The 20917-nt window shown below is 38.9% G+C and overlaps 1 protein-coding gene across 2 annotated transcripts in view; it reads right to left on the bottom strand.

The window, feature by feature from the left end:
- Window positions 1–20559, bottom strand: part of si:cabz01112025.1 — a 71105-nt gene extending 50546 nt beyond the window's left edge. The window contains exons 1-4 of one of the 2 annotated variants that reach the window (XM_087260200.1): window positions 20517–20559; window positions 4010–4126; window positions 3529–3712; window positions 1167–1443 (exon numbers count right to left, since the gene is read on the bottom strand). In XM_087260200.1, coding sequence (XP_087116326.1) covers window positions 1167–1443; window positions 3529–3677 — 426 coding nt within the window. In that variant the 5' untranslated portion in view covers window positions 3678–3712; window positions 4010–4126; window positions 20517–20559. Of the gene's footprint in view, window positions 1–1166; window positions 1444–3528; window positions 3713–4009; window positions 4127–15203; window positions 15291–20516 lie in introns of those variants that run through there. The other variant, XM_087260201.1, reaches the window with a different exon arrangement.
- Window positions 20560–20917: the final 358 nt, after the last annotated feature.

Below are 20917 nucleotides of genomic sequence, written 5' to 3'. Positions count from 1 at the left end.
CGTGATATTCGCGTGTAAATAGCCACGTGAACATCTGAGTTTACTCGCTTTATTCGACCGTCAAATCCGGCAGAGCTTCTGTCTGCCCAGTGACTCTAGCTTCGTTGCTAAATGGCTAGCATGTATTTTATTAGGAAAATAACAGTGTTTATGTGCTTTAGGAAGGCTGAAAAACTGCGTTGATTCATTTGGAGCAGTGTCTGAGTACACTAGATCCTTTCAGAGGTGCATCCAGCTCTGTGAGCTCATGAACTCCTCCAGAAACTGAACCTGGATGACGGAGGCTTTCAACGGTGCTTCTGACTGAGCCAAGCCCAGTTTGATGAACTGTTGTCGGTGTCGGCTGGAGGATTCCCCCGGGACACCATGAACAGGTTCTACGTCACAATCACGCCCCTCGCCAGAGCAAGCTCCTGATTGGTTAACGCGGCGAGAATGTCCGCTTAAGTTCAGATTTTTTAAGTCGAGTGATGCACGCGAAACGCGAATTAAGCACGTCAAATACGCAAACCGCTCAATTCGTGCCACGCCATTTGCACCGCGTCATTCGCACAATTAACGTCTCGCGTATCGCTCCACAGGATGTCTATTCGCACGTTTGCATTGACTTAACATGTAAATCACTCGCGCTTGACGTTCCTTCCGCGTCTGGTGTGAACACAGCATTACTCTGCTGATGGTAAAAAAACATGCTAATAACTACTTGTTTACCTGAAAAACAATGCTGAAGTCAGTTACTCTGCTTTGCTTTGATCTGTAACTCCACCCACTATCAGTTTACCCAATTATATTTCAGCTCCCGGGGTTGCCAGGTGGTAAAAAACAGCATATATCAATGTATGCAGATGCATCTGAAAATCCACGCTCTAGAGGACAGCAGCAGTCTCCGAAATGAGACGCAGATTCAGAGTTATTAAAATACACAAATGGGTTTTTTTTTATTCGCAAACAATTTGAATATTATAAATGTAGACATTAGCTGATCAGCTTACAGTGTGAGGCTTGATCGTCAGGTATACACACTTCTGTCTAACCAACCTGCATTTGTATTAAGTCTGAGAGAGCTCCAGTGTAATAAACCCTTTGCAATATTTTTAATTTTGACGGCAATACCTGACTTAACCACTAGATGTCAACACAGTGCAACATTAACAGTGATGTCTTACCCTGCCGGTGGCGGGGATGATAATAATCATGGTGACGCAGAAGAGAAGAGTTAACAGCAGTCCAGACAACATGAGCGGTGTTTCCTCCAGACAGCGCAGAGTCGCCACTGATCCGGCCCGAATGCAGGAGCACAAGGCCTGACCGGTGCTGCGGCGCGACGACAAGGACTGACGATCATCCACTGGAGACACCAGAGCACTGCGGGACGTCCCAGACGACTCCGATATACCCGTCAGACTGAGCCTCCTGACGCTGTGGTCAGACTCCGATGGAGATCTGGGACAAGGGTGTTATTAGCCTTTATTTCAATGCTATTTTATTATATTTTATTTATTATATTCAATAATATTTTTGATGTACATTTAGGTTTATTTTTAGATTGTTTTGTAAGTTTTGTTAGTTTAGTCTACGTTTAGTTTTTATTTTGATACTATTTTTAAATTTGCTGTACATTTACATTTAGTTTTACTTTGTTTCATTAGTTTTAGTTTAGTTTATGTTTAGTTTTTATTTCGATACTATTTTTACATTGGATCTACCTTTACGTTTATTTTTAATTCACTTTGTTGGTTTTCGCTTGGTTTATATTTAGTTTTTAATTCGATACTGTTTTTAAATTGGGTACACATTTCAGTTTTACTTTAGTTAGATTCATTAGTTTTAGCTTAGTTGGCGTTTAGTTTATATTTCAATAATATTTTTAAATTTGAAGTACATTTATGTTTATTTTTCAGTTTATTTTGTTAGTGTTAGTTTAGTTTATGATTAGTTTTTTTTCGGTACTATTTTTAAATTTGATCTATATTTACGTTTAGTTTTTATTTCCATACGACTTTTAAATTTGATGTGTTTTGATGTTTTTTTTTTCGGTACTATTTTTAAAAATGAAGTACATTTACATTTATTTTTAGTTTAGTTTTGTTAGTTTTAGTTAAGTTTACGTTTAGTTTTTATTTCAGTACTGTTGATAAATTTGAAGTGTATTTACATTTATTTTTTGTTCGTTATATTAGTTTCAGTTAAGTTCATGTTTAGTTTTTATTTCGGTAATATTTTTTTAATTTGATGTACATTTAAGTTTATTTTTAGTTTGTTTCATAAATTTTTGCTTAGTTTATGTTTAGTTGTTATTTTAATACAATTTTAAATATAAAGTACATTTGCATTTTTTTATTATTTGTTTTATTATGTGCCATTCACACGGGGCGTCAGCATCGACACTTCCTATTCACTTTGAATGGGTGACGTCATGGTTGCCGAACTGCATTGTGGATCCGTGGGCGCCGCTTCAGAGGCGTTGCTCGCTGCAGAAGTTGGGACTAGCTCAACTTTTCAAGCGCCGACGGAAGCGTCAGCCAATCAGATCGCTTTACGCAAATACACCAGCTAGACAGTGGCCTAATGCTGACTGAATTTCATTGGCTGACGCTTCTATGATGATCGCTTCAGCCCCAACTTCAGACACGCCTTCAGTCAAGCGTTGGCGCTGAAGCCTCGTGTAAGTTTAGTTTTTATTTTGATACCATTTTTAAACTTGATTTACATTTACATTTCCTTTTCATTTTAATAATGTTTTTAAATTTGATGTACATTTCACTTTGGTTTTAGTTCATATCGATACTATTTTAAATTTGATCGTCATTTGTTTATTTTTGTAGTTCATTTCGTTAGTTTTAGTTTAGTTTACATTTAGCTTTTATTTCAATACTATTTTTAAATTTGAAGCACAGTTACGTTTATTTTTTGTTTTTTTCCAGTTTTAGTTTATTTTACATTTATTTTTTTAAATACTATTTTTAAATTTAATGTATATTTACGTTTATTTTGTTTTATTAGTTTTAGTTTAGTTAATGCTTAGTTTATATTTCTGTACTATTTTTAAATTTGATCTACATTTACGCTTAGTTTTTATTTCAATAATATTTTAAAATTTGATGTACATTTATATTTTGCTTTTATTTCAGTACTATTTTTAAATTTGAAGTACGTTTACATTCATTTTTAGTTTGTTTCGTTAGTTTTGGTTTGGTTTATGTTAAGTTTACATTGTGTTTTTTTTTCAATACAATATTTAAATTTTAAGTACATGTATGTTTATTTTTATTTAGTTTTGTAAGTTTTAGTTTAGTTTTATTTCGATGCTAGTTTTAAATTGGATGTACATCAGTTTATCACATAAATAGTGTCAAAACTAACTGTTTTTCCCGCATGCGATAAATCGTGATTAATTTGTGTTCATTTTTCGGTGACAGTTTTTAGTTTCATTTAATTTTAGTTTTTCATTTATAGTAAATTCAGTTAACAAAAATATTTTTGACAAATAGTTTTAGCCTTTGCTGACTAAAATAAAGTTGTAATTACCCGGCCTGGTCCTCCTCATCTGGACTGGAAACACTGGTGCTGATGAAGCCATTCTCATCCCTCGAAACCCTGTGTGCTTTCTGGGGTTCGGTTGCGTTCTGCACCTTCGCCACACCGAGCTCCACATACACCTTTGTGTTGTCCAGCATCACGACCAGTGTAACGAGCTACTCCAATTAAATCACTGACCCACAGGAAAAATTTAAGTTTATTAATAGCTCAATAACAGTTAGTTAGCTATTATGCAAACATCCCTTTTTTGTGTCAGCAGTGTGTGTATATCTCCAGCCTGTGATGATGAACATGAATTAATTGTGTTTTATGTAATCAGACTTGATGCAGAAACACTTTGATTGACATTCTACTTTTGCACGTGTCATCAGAGGGGGAAAGCCCCGCCCACTAGTGCCCACCTCTTCATCTCATTAGCATAAACAGCAGCCCTGAGTGAGAAGAGCGGCATATCATAACAGAAACTTACGACTGACGGTGGTCTGATATACACTGGATGTGAAGAGATGATCAGTGGTTTATATCCCTCAGGGTTTGTGGATCTCCTTCACTCCTCCGGCCAAAGCACTGCAGATTCACTGACCGTCTGCCCTCGGAGAAAACACCATATGAGAGCATTAGTTCACCTCCAGATTGAAGATTAACCCCTGTGCACTGTTCAGATTGACTTCTCTTTGGTGACTTTGGTGCTTTTTTTGCCCCATTGACCTCCATTATAATCACATTTATTGATTGGAAAGCTATTTCCTCCCTTGCCATTTACTATAACCCTCTTCACTCCTACATGTAGGTTGAATCGGGGGGTCCAATCACTACTCTCAGACTCAGGGCGTCTGATCAACCTACCCATCTGTTAACCAGTCATCCTCTCACTCCCCTTCCCCTTCATCCCACTGTTCTCTCACCATCACTTTCATCCCTACAGTAGAGTCTAGCTCAAAGTGTGCAGGTGAACGCAGAAATAAACTGAGGAAAAATACAAACATGATGCACAAAATACAGAAAGCTGCTCATTTACAGATATTACCAGTGTAAATAACCATATCAGGAATATATATCGTTATTATATTACTGGAATAAACTGCTCATATCATCAAACTACATGTGTTTAATCCTCATTTGTAGGTCACGTTGAACAAACACACACACACCTTCTGCTAAATGAATAAATGTGAATAGAGCTGTGTTCGCCTGTGTAATGGAAACGTGTGTGCCGTAGTTTTGCGTCAGTAGTAATAGCAGTGGCGTCAGGCTGTGGACAGGACAGGTTTGGACGATGCGTACACAACACATGCACAAAGGCAAACATGTCATTTCACTGCGCAAAAATGTTGACAGACTCGCCTGCATTTCTGCTGTACAGGAGCCTGAAAACACTGCAGCCGCTTTGAATAAAGGAGTTTGCTGAATGTGTAATACATGTAAATAATGTGGCAGTAAAAACAGCAGCAGTGCGAGGACGTGAGAGGAACATGAGATGCAAATGCTCACACACACACACACATATGTATAAACACATACATATACACACATATATACACTCCCTTGCCACTTTATTAGGTACACCTTACTAGAAACCCTTTCACCTTCAGATCTGCCTTAATCCTTAATGTCAGAGATTCAACAAGCTACTGGAAATATTCCTCAGAGATTTTGCTCCATATTGTCATGATAGCATCACACAGTTGCTGCAGATTTGTCGGCTGCTCATCCATGATGCCAATCTCCCGTTCCACCACATCCCAAAGCTGCTCTATTGGATTGAGCTCTGGTGACTGTGGAGGCCATTTGAGTACAGTGAACTCATCGTCATGTTCAAGAAACCAGTCTGAGATGATTGAGCTTCATGACATGCTGCGTTATCTTGCTGGAAGTAGCCATCAGAAGATGGAGACACTGTGCTCATAAAGGGATGGACATGGTCAGCAGCAATACTCAGGTAGGCTGTGGCGTTGATGCTCAATTGGTACTAATGGACCCAAAGAAAATCTCCCCCACACCATTACACCACCACCACCAGCCTGAACCGCTGATACAAGGCAGGATGATCCATGCTTTCATGTTGTTGAGGTCAAATTGTGAGCCGAGCATCTGAATGTGTGAGCAGAAATGGAGACTCATCAGAGCAGCAACGTTTCTCCAATCTTCTATTGTCCAGTTTTGGTGAGTCTGTGTGAATTGTAGCCTCAGTTTCCTGTTCTTAGCTGACAGGAGCGGCACCCGGTGTGCTCTTCTGCTGCTGTAGCCCATCCGCCTCAAGGTTGGAGGTGTTGTGTGTTCAGAGATGCTCTTCTGCAGAGCTCGGTTGTATCGAGTGCTTATTTGAGTTACTGTTGCCTTTCTATCAGCTGGAACCAGTCTGGCCATTCTCCTCTGACCTCTGGCCTCATCAACAAGGCATTTGCGCCCACAGAACTGCCGCTCACTGGATATTTCCTCTTTGTCGGAGCATTCTCTGTAAACCCTAGAGATGGTTATGCATGAAAATCCCAGTAGATCAGCAGTTTCTGAAATACTCAGCGCAGCCCGTCTGGCAGCAACAACCATGCCACGTTCAAAGTCTCTTAAATCCCCTTTCTTCCCCATTCTGATGCTCGCTTTGAACAGCAGCAGATTGTCTTGACCATGTCTACACGCCTAAATGCAGTGAGCTGCTGCCATGTGATTGGCTGATTAGACATTTGCGTTAACAAGCAGTTGGACAGGTGTACCTAATAAAGTGGCCAGTAGTGTACACACACACACACACACACACACACACACACACACGAAATACACACACACACATACACACCCACGTGTATATATATATATATATATATATATATATATATATATATATATATATACACACACACACACAAACGGAGACACACTAATAAACAAACACACTCAAACACACATGCAAATCGACAAATTTCCCTAAAGTACAGTATTCAACTGTTAACAAACACTTCATCTTCTGCTTTAAAACTCTTAACTTAAACCCAGCTCAACACACACACACACACACACATGCAAGCACAAACATACACATAAATACACAAACACATACACACACACATGCAAGCACAAACACACACATAAATACACACACACGCACGCACGCTCACACACACACACACACACACACACACACACACACAAAGAAAATGAGAAGAACAAAGGTAACAGGTGTATTTATAGTTTCTACCTTTGGACAAAAGTAACAAACGCTCTAATGTCACGTTCAAAGCAGATTCAGCTGAACAGGATAAACTGGAAACAGTGAAAATTTCTCTCACACACACACACACACACACATATATGTGCGTACATGCATAGAAAAACAAACACATGCATACAGACAGACACACACACTCAAACACACTCACATACACACAAACAAGCACACACACAAACACATCCATACACAAACACACACTCACACAAACACATTCAGACACATACACAAATAATAACACACACACACACACACTCAGACACTTAAGGCTGATTTATACTTCTGCGTCAAGCGCACACATAGCCTTGGCGTGGTCGCATAGCCCTAGCTGTGGCTGACGCTGACACGCACCTCCAAAAAATGTATTTGCATGTCGCAATGACGTGTAGCTCAAGCTCTGTGATTGGTCATCTTGATAGCTATGACCAGTGTGGGTGGGACTGAAAGCCGCGTCAAACCCCAAGCGGCCACCTCCCACTCTCCCTCGTGAAGCTAACACAGAAGTAAACTGCAATTCAGCATTCTGCTAGTCCTGACTCCATGCAGAGCAGATTTCTATTGACCTCAATGTTAAAATGGCCGACTTTACAGCAGAATAAAAAGTGTTTACAGCCTGGTACAAAGAACGATTTTGGTTCATATAGCTGATATTACCCTTTATGACAACTGTGAGGAGGTGAATTTTCTCATCCTTTTAGTTTATATTGTGATATTAGATGTAAATAATTAAGGGCGTGGCCACCTGTGTGACAGCTAGGTCTTGCTGGTCGCCGTCACTTTAGCTGATTCCGGCTGATTAGCTGCTGAACTCGGCACATTCATCACATTTTTGTGTTGTTTGATGTGGCTTTACACAGTCAGTTGCCCTTTTGGAATTATTTCCTACAATTTTCAGATGATATGGCGTGCTGTGTGCACTTAATTGTGCTCATAAACCATTCACATGGCCTCCATTTCCCCGCTGAGGGAAGTTATACACTTCTATACCATCTCTATACATGTATTAGTTTTATTTAAGATCATGTATAATGTTCTTTAGAGCTGTAATGCACTCCAGAATCTGCCAGATTGATTAGCGGTAGGCTCCAGATCAGTCATCTGAAGCGTTGTCATACAGTGTTATGCTGGAGTTCATCAATAGTCATTAACTAACACACACTATATCTGAAGAGTTTGGAAGTCATTTGTTAAATACATCATAAGAACAATGTTTAGTAGCTTAATGTATGACAGCAGTGTTTTTAAGGCCGTACTCACACTAGGTACAGTTGCCTCGAACCGGGCCAAAGCACGCTTGTTCCCCCTCCCGTCTCACCGCGCTCACACCACAAACGGGCTTCGGCACGCTTACGTCATCGCTGCTGCGCTGTTCAGTGAGAAGCGCTCTCTCACTCAGCAGCACAGTGGAGATTTCTCTAGTTATATCGTTTCAGTCGTTTGATATGCAGTCAAATATTTCGCCAAACAGTCCTTAGGGATGCGGGGACACGCAGTCAGATATTTCGCCGAACAGATCCGCCACTTTTGGCGCTCATAAACAATCATAAAGCTCTCATGCTGCAGGAATGAGGAGGTCTGCTGAAGGTGCAGCTGTCGTGAAGTGAGGGGTTTGCGTGTTTAATAAACGACGGCAGTTTGCGTTCACTGAACAGTAAGAATGATTAATAAATCCATATGAAACAGCCCCTTAAAAGTCACGTCTCGCTTTCAGTTTCGGGCTTTGCCGCGTTTTGCACTCACACACAAGCGTCCCGCGCCAAAGCCCAAGTGGACTGCGCTCAGGCACACCTCTTCCAACCGGGCCAGGGCCGGCCAAGTGAACCGTGCTTAAAGCCGATTCAGCGCACTCACACTTCTCTAACGATCCGGGAAACGGGCCTGGGCACGGTACGGATGGCATAGTGTGAGTAGGCCCTAAAAGTCTAAATGTCATGGTTGTGTAGGGGAAAAAGGGGCGAGGACCCAAGTGCAGGTATTTATTTAGAATAAAATTGTATGCAAAACAAACCACCCCGAGGGGGAAAACACTAACGAAACAAATAAACAAGCAAACCAAACTAGACTGGGCAGGCTGGCAGGGATCCGGACTGGAACAGACACACGACAAGGTAACATACGATTACATATGATGACGAACTAGCACAGGACAGCAGACATGAGGAGAATATAAGCAGAATTAAATTAATACACAGGTGAACAAACAGGTGTTAAACATGTGAATCTAATTAACTAATAATGGGTTAACAGGGAGGGTGGGACTAGACAATAGACGGGAGAGCACATGACAGAGACAACACAAGCCATGCGCTCACAAAACAGTGGGACAAGAACACGCAGCCAATGAGAGAACTCATTAACCACGCGTTCACAATAACAGGACAAGACTGAAGCACGCGACCACAATGTAAACACAGAGCGACGAGCTTGGACAACACAAACAGATGCAAGACACGAGCACACGATAGATGAACACCTTACCGTGCGCTCACACATATGCTACGCGCATGTTTCATCTCAGCGTCAACCATCGAAACCAACTAGACGGAGAAGATGGGAATGAAGCGCGTCCGAGCCACGCAGAGCCCGCGTGGCTGCATCAAGTGGTAGCGCGCACGCTCTGCGCACTCCCACGACGGCGCGCACTCACACAGAGACACACAATAGCCCCTTTCACACATACAGACCTTTCCGGAAAATTGCCGGCAATTTTCCGGAAAGGTTGTATGTGTGAACAGGTCCTTTTTGAAAATACCAGCAAATTCGTTCTGGCTATTTTCCGGAAAGAGAAGTTGTAACATTACCGGCAATTTGCCGGAATGCTGCGCTGTGTGAATGCAGAAGGAAGATTGCCGTAATAAGCGCGTGCACGTCTAGAACGTGCTGACGTGAGACGTCTGCTTTAGCCAATCACAACAGTCAGACGCATTTACGTCCGCGCGGTTTATGAGGATAAAAGCCTTTGAATATTTTTCCAGACACATTTAGCTGCTAGAAGTTAGTCAGATCAAGTTTATATGTTCATCTTAATGCCAACTGTGTAGATAATCATCGATGAGATGCTTATGATAAGCCGCTGTTTGTTTACCTTCAAGCTTTGCGTGTGCCCATGAAACAGCCTGTGAGCGCCTGCACACGCACATATTATGAACTTCTCGACATGCGAAAGTGATCCTGCGAAAGTTGTTCACAATATTAATCATCCACAGCGTTTGTAATTTAGTCAAATGTTTACAAACACAAGCGCAGCCGTTTAAAGCTCATTTGTGGTGAATGATGTCAGAATTTACCGCTATTTTGGAATGGATGTGTGAATGCTCTTTTCCGGAAAAATTCCGTAACGTCCTCGCCTGTGTGAACAGCGCTTTATTTAAAATACCGGTAAAGTCGTTCCGGAAATTTTCCAGATATTTACCGGTATCACTATGTGAAAGGGGCTAATGACAGAAACAGAAACTCTGCCACCAAAACAAGAATTTACAAGCCCAGAGTGGCAGAACCCTGACACTAAACTCTTTATTGATCTAGTGTACAGCCAAGCACATGTGGTCAGAACAAAAACGAGTCGTAGGTAATGGAGTATTCAGCGTTTCTCCCAAAGACAAGCCTGTCTAAGCAAAATGCTAGCATCTGTAGCTCCCCCTCTTTGCCCTTGTTTGGTATCCCCCAGTCGGTGCAATGACTCCCGAACAAAATGGCGACAGTTGGCCACGCCTACTTGTAGCTTCATCCGGGTTCTTCACAAACCTAACGCTTCAGATACTACGTCCATATATTTTACAGTCTATGGTGAACCCTATGAAGTGAGTGTTTACAAGTGTCGAGTCCCATGAAGGAGCTGACGCGCACCTCTCAAAAAATGGAACTACACCTTGCAATGACGTGTGGTGCAAGCTCTGTGATTGGTCGGCTTGGTAGCGGCTAGGATATGAGAGCTGCGCAAGCCTGTTGGAGCGAGTGTTTACAAGTGTTGAGTCCCGTGTAGGAGCTCCAGATAAAAACTGTTGTATTGTTTACCTCATGATTAATGTTGTTGCATGTCTGCCGATTCCCGCCTCAAAATGAGCGAGTTTGAACCACTTGTACATTAAGGTAGAGTTGAGAAAATACAAAACACCAGTGAAGAATCTCGACACAGGGGAACATAAACACCTACTGCCAGCGAGTGTTTCAGAAGTGTAATGCAGAGCGACACAAACAGCGCGCAGAAGCATAAATGCACGGCTACGCGCACTGCATGCACTGTGGGTCACGCCGATCACTCGACAGAAGAAGTATAAACCAGGCTTTGGGTTAGGGCTGTTTGTCTGCCGTAGAGCAGTGCTCCCCAACCTTTTTATCACCGCGGACCGGTCAACGTTTGTCAATTTTACAACGGACCGGTGTTCACGTGAACACAGCTGCTGCGCTTGTGCATCCAGGTTAATCATGAACAACTCATGCATGCGCTAGTTGCACTATCGCGGTCTGATTATGTTTCAATCAAGGTTTATATGCCCAAATACATAACATCTGTGCCAAACATTTCAACTGACGAACATATTAACAATAACACAACCGTATAGCCGAATTAAATGTATTCATTGGCATGTTACAGCCCTAATGAGCATGATTATGTGAAACTCCATATAGATACATATTGCAATGATTTCGGGTTCTTACTTAGCGATGCACGCACACATATATGCACAATCCTTAAATGCTCTGCTGACTCGGATTCTATACTCTAAACTATCAACAACCACTACGTTCTTCCTGCTCCGTGGTGGATTTTGGCATAGTCCATTTCACGTGAGATGGCGGGGGTGAGTGGAATAAACCAAGTGGCGGGGGGAATATTTTCTACAAAAATAATTTATGATTTCTTATTTGGCCCAGTATCAATAGTTCCATGGACCGGTACCGGTCGGGTCAAATCGGCAAAACTGCTTGAGTTTAGGGAAGGAGGAGAAGGGTGGGTCGGCCGATTGGCCGGTCACCCAGTCAATCATTCAGCCAATTTGACAAACGGTCGTTCGACAGCGGCCTCTTGTGGGTTTACATGAGAACGGTGCGGGTGCGAACGACGCTCGCGAGAGACGTTCGAGATGCAAAAAAGCACACACAGCGGCCTCTCGTTAATTCGCCAAAACAAGAATTGCACAAATACGTACCTCCCGAGATATATTTCGCGGCCTCCAGAAACGTCCATGGGACTACGTTTTCAGAAAGAGCCTGGGTTGGCTGTAATTGCCTAATTTGGCCAGCTACGCTACTGTATTTCAATACTGGTCATTATGGTGGTACATGGAGAGACAACTTTTTTCTGAGGTGGTCCTTGGTGAAAAAAGTTTGAGAAGCACTGTATTAGTGTAAATACTTTAGCGATCTCAGAAGTGAAGAGTAGGGGGATACCCATCACAGAGCCCCTAAAATGCAGGGTCCTATCCACTGTCAACTTTTTCCCGCCATTTACTATGCCACTTCTCTCTCACAAAAACACTCACACACAAACACACACGCACAAAACATGCAAACACACACACATTTATCCATTTATTCATCTGGGGTCACCACAGCGGAATGAACCACCAACTAATTCAGCGTATGTTTAAGCAGCGGATGCCCTTCCATCTGCAACCCATCACTGGAAAACACCCATACACACTCATACACTACGGTCAGTTTAGTTGATCAATTCCCCTATGGCGCATGTGTTTGGACTGTGGAGGAAACCAGAGCACCTGGAGGAAACCCACGCCAACACGGGGGAACATGCAAACTCCACACAGAAACACCACCTGACCCAGCCGGGACTCGAACCAGCGACCTTCTTGCTGTGAGGCCACAGTGCTACCCACTGCGCCACCGTGACGCCCTGCTTTAAATATTTATACATTACTACTAAACATTCTTTGAGGGTAAAACCAAAGTAATGTGTGTTAGCAAAACCACCCAAACCAAACAGTGTGTGAATAAATACACACAGATTTCTCACTGTAGTACACAAGCAGAGATATCCTCTTCATTAACCTGTACTCAGTGCTGAAACACTTGGAGAAACACTGGAGTTCTGGATTTTATCAGCTATTTTTAGCCCTGAGGTGTTTTGTCAATACGACCCCTGATCAGACCTGCAGTATCGCTGACGGTCCACTGATCCGGGATCAGACCTCACCTTTATTCTCTTCTGAAGCCTGAGTCACACAGTAATGACAACAAAGGGCTTTATTTACACTCATTCTGAACACACACACACACATTAAAGACGTCAGCATTTCTTTGATCTTTACACAGATCTCCAGAAACTACTGAAGTACAGCCCTGAGCCAAAATGGCGGACACTGAAACACCAGCCCAGAAGAGAAGCAGGGGAAAAGAGGAAACTGGCTACCTGTGAGAAACTGGTCACCCGCTTACACACACACACACACACACACACAAACACACACACACGTATAAACATACACAGATGCACAAACACATATACACACACATACTCACAAACACAGCTACACACACATATTCACAAACACACACACACTGATACACACACACATATTCAGAAACACAGACATACAAACACACACATACACACATAAAGAATTATGCACACACATGCAAACACATGCACAAATGAACACACACACACACACACACACACACGTACAAACATACACAGATGCACAAACACATATACACACACATACTCACAAACACAGCTACACACACATATTCACAAACACACACACACACTGATACACACACACATATTCAGAAACACAGACATACAAACACACACATACACACATAAAGAATTATGCACACACATGCAAACATGCACATGGATATATATGCACAAAGCATAAACATACATATATAGACGCACACACACAACAACAACACAAGCACACATACACATGTAAACGCAAACACACACCAACAAACACACACAGATGCACGCACACACAAACACACATACAAAGATGCACACACACAAACAAACACATACACTCATAAACACGCACATAAACACACACACATTATAGTACACACTCACACTTTCACACACATACCCACACTCACAAACAAACAAACAAACAAACACACACACACACACCTGCACAAACACAATTGCACACAAACACACATATAGACAGACGTGCACACACACACACACACACACACACATGCAAACACACACATAAACATTAATACAAGCACTCAAGCATGCATGCACACACACACACACACACACCCACACAAGTACACACTCCCTCTCACACACACACATACACACACAAACACAAACACATTCAGACCCAAACGCACATTCGCAGATGCAGACACACACACACATTTATATGCACACAAACACAATCAGACCCAAATGCACATTTGCAGATGCAGACACACACACACACACACACACACACACACTCTCACTCACTCACTCAGAAACACATACACACACAAACACAATTAGACCCAAACGCACATACGCAGATTCAGACACACACACACACACACACATTTATACACACACAAACACAATCAGACCCAAACGCACATACGCAGATGCAAACACACACACATTCACTCACTCACAAACACACCCACACACACACTCACACACACAAACACACACATGCACACACACAACCAGACCCAAACGCACATATGCAGATGCAGACACACACACACACACACTCACACACACACTCACAAAAACAAACACATAATAGCACACACTAACACTCTCACGCACACACATTCACAAACACACTCACACACATACACATAAACATGCACACACGTGCCACACAAAAACAAACACTTAATAGCACACACTCAAGCACACACACACCAACACTCACAAATTCACTCTCACACACAGACGTGCACATAACACACACATGCACAAACACAATCAGACCCAAACGCACATACGCAGATGCAGACACACACACACACACACACACACACACACTTATAAACACTCTAACACACATTATGACATGCACACATGCACAAACACAATTGCACACAAACAAGCACACTCTTATACACAAACACATAACACACACACACACACACACGTACAAACACACACATAGACACACACAAATATACTCATTAACACACAGACACCTGCACACATAAAATCACACACACACACACGCACACACACACACACACACACACACACACACACACTTACAAACACTTTACACACATACTGTAATGACACGCTCTCTCACACACAAACACACAATAACACACACACACACAAACACCTCTCACACACACGAACACACACATTCATACACAAACACATAATAATACACACACACACACACACGCACAGATGTATATTGAAATGTAAACACAGCCCAGATCCAGAATGGCGGACAAAGACACACGAGTCCAGCAGAACAGCAGTGGGAATAGAGGAAACTGTTACCTGTGAGTGCAGATCTTCACTCTCCATCAGTCCCTCACTAACTCTTTGTCTAACTGTGTTCATTTGCATGGCTGCTCTCTGCATATGTCACTGTTTTCCATAAATGCATCCCTTATTTTCCTCATTTCCCTGTTACTCGTGCTGAAGGTCAGGTTTACTGAATATCAGTCACAAACTTTCAAATAGACTTCTCCCTTTCTTTATTTGTCCATGTTTGCTGTCTGTGCTTGTATTTATTTTTTGTTTATTTTTATTTGTTTATTGTTTATTTTTATTTATTGTTTATTAATCATTTAATTGTTTCTTGTTTATTTTCATTTGTTTATGTAATATTTATTTAAATTGTTTATTTTTTATTTATTTATTGTTTATTTTTATTTATTCACTGTATATATTTATGGTTTATATTTATTGTGTACTTTTATTTATTGATTATTTATTTATTTATTGATTATTTTAATTTATTGTTAATATTTATTGTTTATATTTATTTATTGATTATTTTTTATTTATTTATTGTTTTTTTATTTATTCACTGTTTATATTTACGGTTTATATTTATTGTGTATTTTTATTTATTGATTATTTATTTATTTATTGATTATTTGTATTTATTGTTAATATTTATTGTTTATAATTATTTATTGATTATTTTTTATTTATTTATTATTTTTTATTTATTCACTGTTTATATTTATGGTTTATATTTATTGTGTATTTTTATTTATTGATTATTTATTTATTTATTGATTATTTGTATTTATTGATAATATTTATTGTTTATATTTATTTATTGATTATTTTTATTTATTTATTGTTCATATTTATTGTGTATTTTTATTTATTGATTATTCTTTAATTTATTGTTTATTTTTATTTATTTATTGTCAACATTTATTGTTTATTTTTATTCATTGTTTATTTTTTATTTATTGTTAATATTTATTGTTTATTTTTATTTATTGATTATTTTTATTTATTTATTGTCAATATTTATTGTTTATTTTTATTTATTATTATTTTATTTTTTTAATGTTAATATTATTGTTTATTTTTATTTATTGATTATTTTTATTTATTTATTGTTTTTATTTATTGTCAATATTTATTGTGTATTTTTATTTATTGATTATTTTTTAATTTACTGTTTATTTTTATTTATTTATTGTTAATATTTATTGTTTATTTTTTATTGTTAATATTTATTGTTTATTTTTACTTATTCACTGTTTATATTTATTGTGTATTTTTATTTATTGATTATTTTTTTATTTATTGTTTATTTTTATTTATTTATTGTTAATATTTATTTATTGTTTATTTTCATTTATTGTTTATTTTTATTAATTGTTTATTTTATTTATTTATTGTTTATTTTTATTTATTTATTGTTTATGCATTCATTCATTTTCTGCCGCTTTTCTGGGGCCGGATCTCGAGGGCAGCAGTCTTAAAAGAAAACCCCAGACTTCCCTCTTGGAGGATCCCAAGGCGTTCCCAGGCCAGCTGAGACACATATAGTCACTCCAGCGTGTCCTGGGTCTTTCCTGAGGCCTCCTCCCGGTGGGACATGCCTGGAACACCTCCCTAGGTAGGCGTCCAGGAGGCATCCGAAACAGATGCCCGAGCCACCTCAGCTGACTTCTCTCAGTGTGCAGGAGCAGCGGCTCTACTTACGAGCTCCGTCCAGGGACAGATCTCCTTACCCTGGCTATAAGAGTGTGCCCTGCCACCTTTCGAAGGAAACTCATTTCGGCTGCTTGTATCCAAGATCTTGTCCTTTCAGTCATGATCCAAAGCTCATGACCATAGGTGAGAGTAGGAACATAGATTGACCGGTAAATTGAGAGCTTTGCCTTTCAGTTCAGCTCCTTCTTTACCACAACGGACCGGTACATTGACCGCATTACTGGTGACACTGCACCAATCCGCCTGTCAATCCCACGCTCTATCCTTCCCTCACACACCCAGTGCATGCTGAAGGACCATGTTTGAAGAAGAAAACAGAACATCGTCTGCGAATAACAGAGATGAAATCCTGTGGTCCCTGAACCGGACCCCCTCCAGCTCTAAATTCTGTCCATAAAAATTATGAATAGGATTGGTTATTGTTTATATTTATTGTTTATTTTTATTAATGTATTTATTCAAACTGACCCAGATGAGGCTCGAAACCAGCGGCCATCTCGCTGTGAGGCGATCGTGCTACCCACTGAGCCACCACGTCGCTTCATAATTATTAATGTATTCCTTATTTATATATTTACTGTTTATATTTTTATCTATTTTTTATATTTATTGTTTTTATTTATTTGATGTTTATTTATTTTTGTATTGCTATTTTGTATTTATTCATGTTTTGTTTATTTATATATTTACAGTTTATATTTATTTATTTATGCATTGTTTACATTTATTGATTCATTTGATGTTTATTGTTAATTGTTGTTTTTATTTATTTATTGTTTATTTTTATGTATTCATGTATTGTTTATTTTTATTTATTAACATCGTTATCAATTCCCACACTATACCTAAAACATACACATGAGAGCAAATAATTTTATGCAAATCTTATGCATAATTATTAATTATTACTAATCATAAAATACATATATATATATATATATATATATATATATATATATATATATATATATATATATATATATATATATATATATATATATATATATATATAGTTTATTTATTTGTTTATTTATTTATCTTTTAAACAATGTACATTATGTTAGGTCCAATTTTCATTCAAATTGTTATATACATTTATTCTTTTTATTTATTATTATTTATTCATTTACTTATATTTTAAACAGTGTACATCGTGTTATGTCATGTCCCATGTCCATCCATCATGTCCCTTTTGATTTGCATATATATTTTAAGTAAATGTTATGCATAAATTATTATATACATTTATTATATTTAATTATTTTTAGATTTATTTATTCTGATTATTTGTATTTATTTATTCATTTACTTATCTATTAAACTGTGTACATTGTGTCATGTCCCATGTCCATCTGTCATGTCCCTTTTGATTTGCATGTATATGTTATGTAAATGTTATGCATAAATTATTATATACATTTACTATATTATTATTTATTTGTATGTATTTATTCATCTTGATACGCATCGTGTTACGTCCCATGTTCATCCTTTTGTCTTACTTTTATTTGCATATAAATATTATGTAAATGTTATGCATTAACTATTATATACATTTGTTATACTTATTTATTTTTAGATTTACTTCTTATTATTTATTTGTATTTATTTATTATTTATTTTAATTTAATTGTATGCATACATTATTATATACATGTATTATATTTAACTATTTATTTTTTATTTGTATTTATTTATAATTTATTTTATGCATACCGGTCATTATTATACACATGTATTATATTTATATCTTTGCGTGTGTATGTGAGTGTGTATGAGTGAGCATGTGAAGATCAACACAACATTAATTTGTGTGAATTTCATAGCTGTAATAAGTGCACTTTGCTCTGCTGAACACATAAGAAACTGCTTTAGCCCTTTAAAGAGATAGAGAGAGACAGCTCAAACTTTCACACAGAGAAAGCATATCTATAATAAAGACGTCGAGCAGCTTCTGACTGAAGGAGTGCTACAGGTGTGTGTGCAGACGCTGAGCTGTAACATCACACACCCCTATCCTCAGATCAGCCTCTGTTTGTTGATGTTGCATCTAGAAATATCACCACCGTCTCCAACAGACAAACCTGCTCAGACTCTCACCAAGACTCCTTCAAGAAGACAATTCAATTCATTCACTACCTTTGTGTTTTGTTTTCCATTAATAATAATAAAACCTTCATTTAAACCTTGTGTGCTGTTCAGATTGACTCGCTTTGGTGATGTTGGTGCTGTTTTTGCCCCATTGACCTCCACTATAATCACATGTATTGATTGTAAAGCCATGGCAGCATATGATCATGCATTCCTGACTGCTGCTGGTTTTCCCTGCTGGGATTAAGAGGTGAAATGTGTCATTAATACTGTTGATCATACTGTGTTTATGGTGTTCTGACAGCTGAGGGGTGCATTTCGATTCACCCAAACATATCAAGGTAAGTGTGTAAAGGTTTTACTCTCACTGACACAAAGTACTCCATATATGTCCACATATATGCCAGAAACTAAGCTGTTTTTGCACTGTAACTGATGATCAACAGTAGAAATGACACATTATACCTCTTACCCCCAAAATCTCAATGCGCACACACGTATACATTCACCGGCCACTTTATTAGGTACACCTGTCTAAGTGTTCGTTAACACAAGTTTCTAATCAGCCAATCACATGAATGCAACTCAATGCATTTCGGCATGTAGACATGGTCAAGACGATCTGCTGCAGTTCAAAGCGAGCATCAGAATGGGGAAGAAAGGGGATTTGAATGTGGCATGGTTGTTGCTTTGGGATGTGGTGGAACGGGAGATTGGCATCATGGATGTGCAGCCGATAAATCTGCAGCAATTGTGATGCTATCATGTAAAGACGGAGCAAATTCACTGAGGAACATTTCCAGTAGCTTGTTGAATCTCTGCCATGAAAGATTAAGGCAGATCTGAAGGCAAAATGTGTCCAACCTGGTACTAGTAAGGTGTACCTAATAAAGTGGCCAGTGAGTGTATGCGTGAGATTTATATAGATTTTAAGTAGTATTGAGAATATTTATACATGTTTTTATGAATTCTAATTTTATTTTTAATTAATTAATTTATTTTATTTAGTATTAAATTACATATACATATAACTTATAGTGTTGGGAAGATCTTTATCATCATGTATACCATATCATCAGCACTGGCTATAGTCATATCTACAATATTAATACATATATTCAATAAATACTCTACAGTCATACAATTTTTTTAAGTAAACAGGAAATCAAGAATCCAAAATATATATAATTAAAAACAAATAACAACAATAAAAAAGGTCAGATATAAGATAAAGGACCAATAAATGAACAGTAAATCTTTCTCTTTTCAGTGGATCCTCATTAAACTACAGTAGCTAGTTGTTTAATAACTCATTTAGCTAATGATTACAGTTCATTAGAGATGAAATGTGATTTAATCTTCAGCCGGCCTGTACATGAGCTCAGCCTGACACATCAGCAATCATCAATATCTCAGAGTATTTCAGAGCAGCTTCAGAGAGAGATCAGTGTGTGTCTGTTCTGAGCACACCACACACACACTGCTGCGATGAACGCTGTAAAACAGAGTAATAATCAGAGTAAAGTCTCGTACCTCCATTCTGCGTCCGCTGCGATGCTTCTCTCCGGCACTCTCCTAATATTTGCGGTTCCATTTTTTTTTTGTCCTCCACAACTGGAGGAACCGGTTCCACAGCATGACTGACGGAGTGTGTGTGTGTGTGTGTGTGTGTGTGTGTTCCACAGCATGACTGAAGGTGTGTGTGTTCCATTGCATGACTGACGGTGTGTGTGTGTGTGTGTGTGTGTGTGTGTGTTCCACAGCATGACTGAAAGTGTGTGTGTTCCACAGCATGACTGACAGAGTGTGTGTGTGTGTGTTCCACAGCATGACTGAAGGTGTGTGTGTGTTCCACAGCATGACTGACGGAGTGTGTGTGTGTGTGTGTTCCACAGCATGACTGAAGGTGTGTGTGTGTTCCACAGCATGACTGA

This window comes from Danio rerio, chromosome 7, assembly GCF_052040795.2.
Source record: "Danio rerio strain M-AB ecotype USA chromosome 7, GRCz13ab, whole genome shotgun sequence".
NCBI classification, from domain to species: Eukaryota; Metazoa; Chordata; class Actinopteri; order Cypriniformes; family Danionidae; genus Danio; species Danio rerio.
This window is presented reverse-complemented; position numbering and strand designations above follow the sequence as displayed.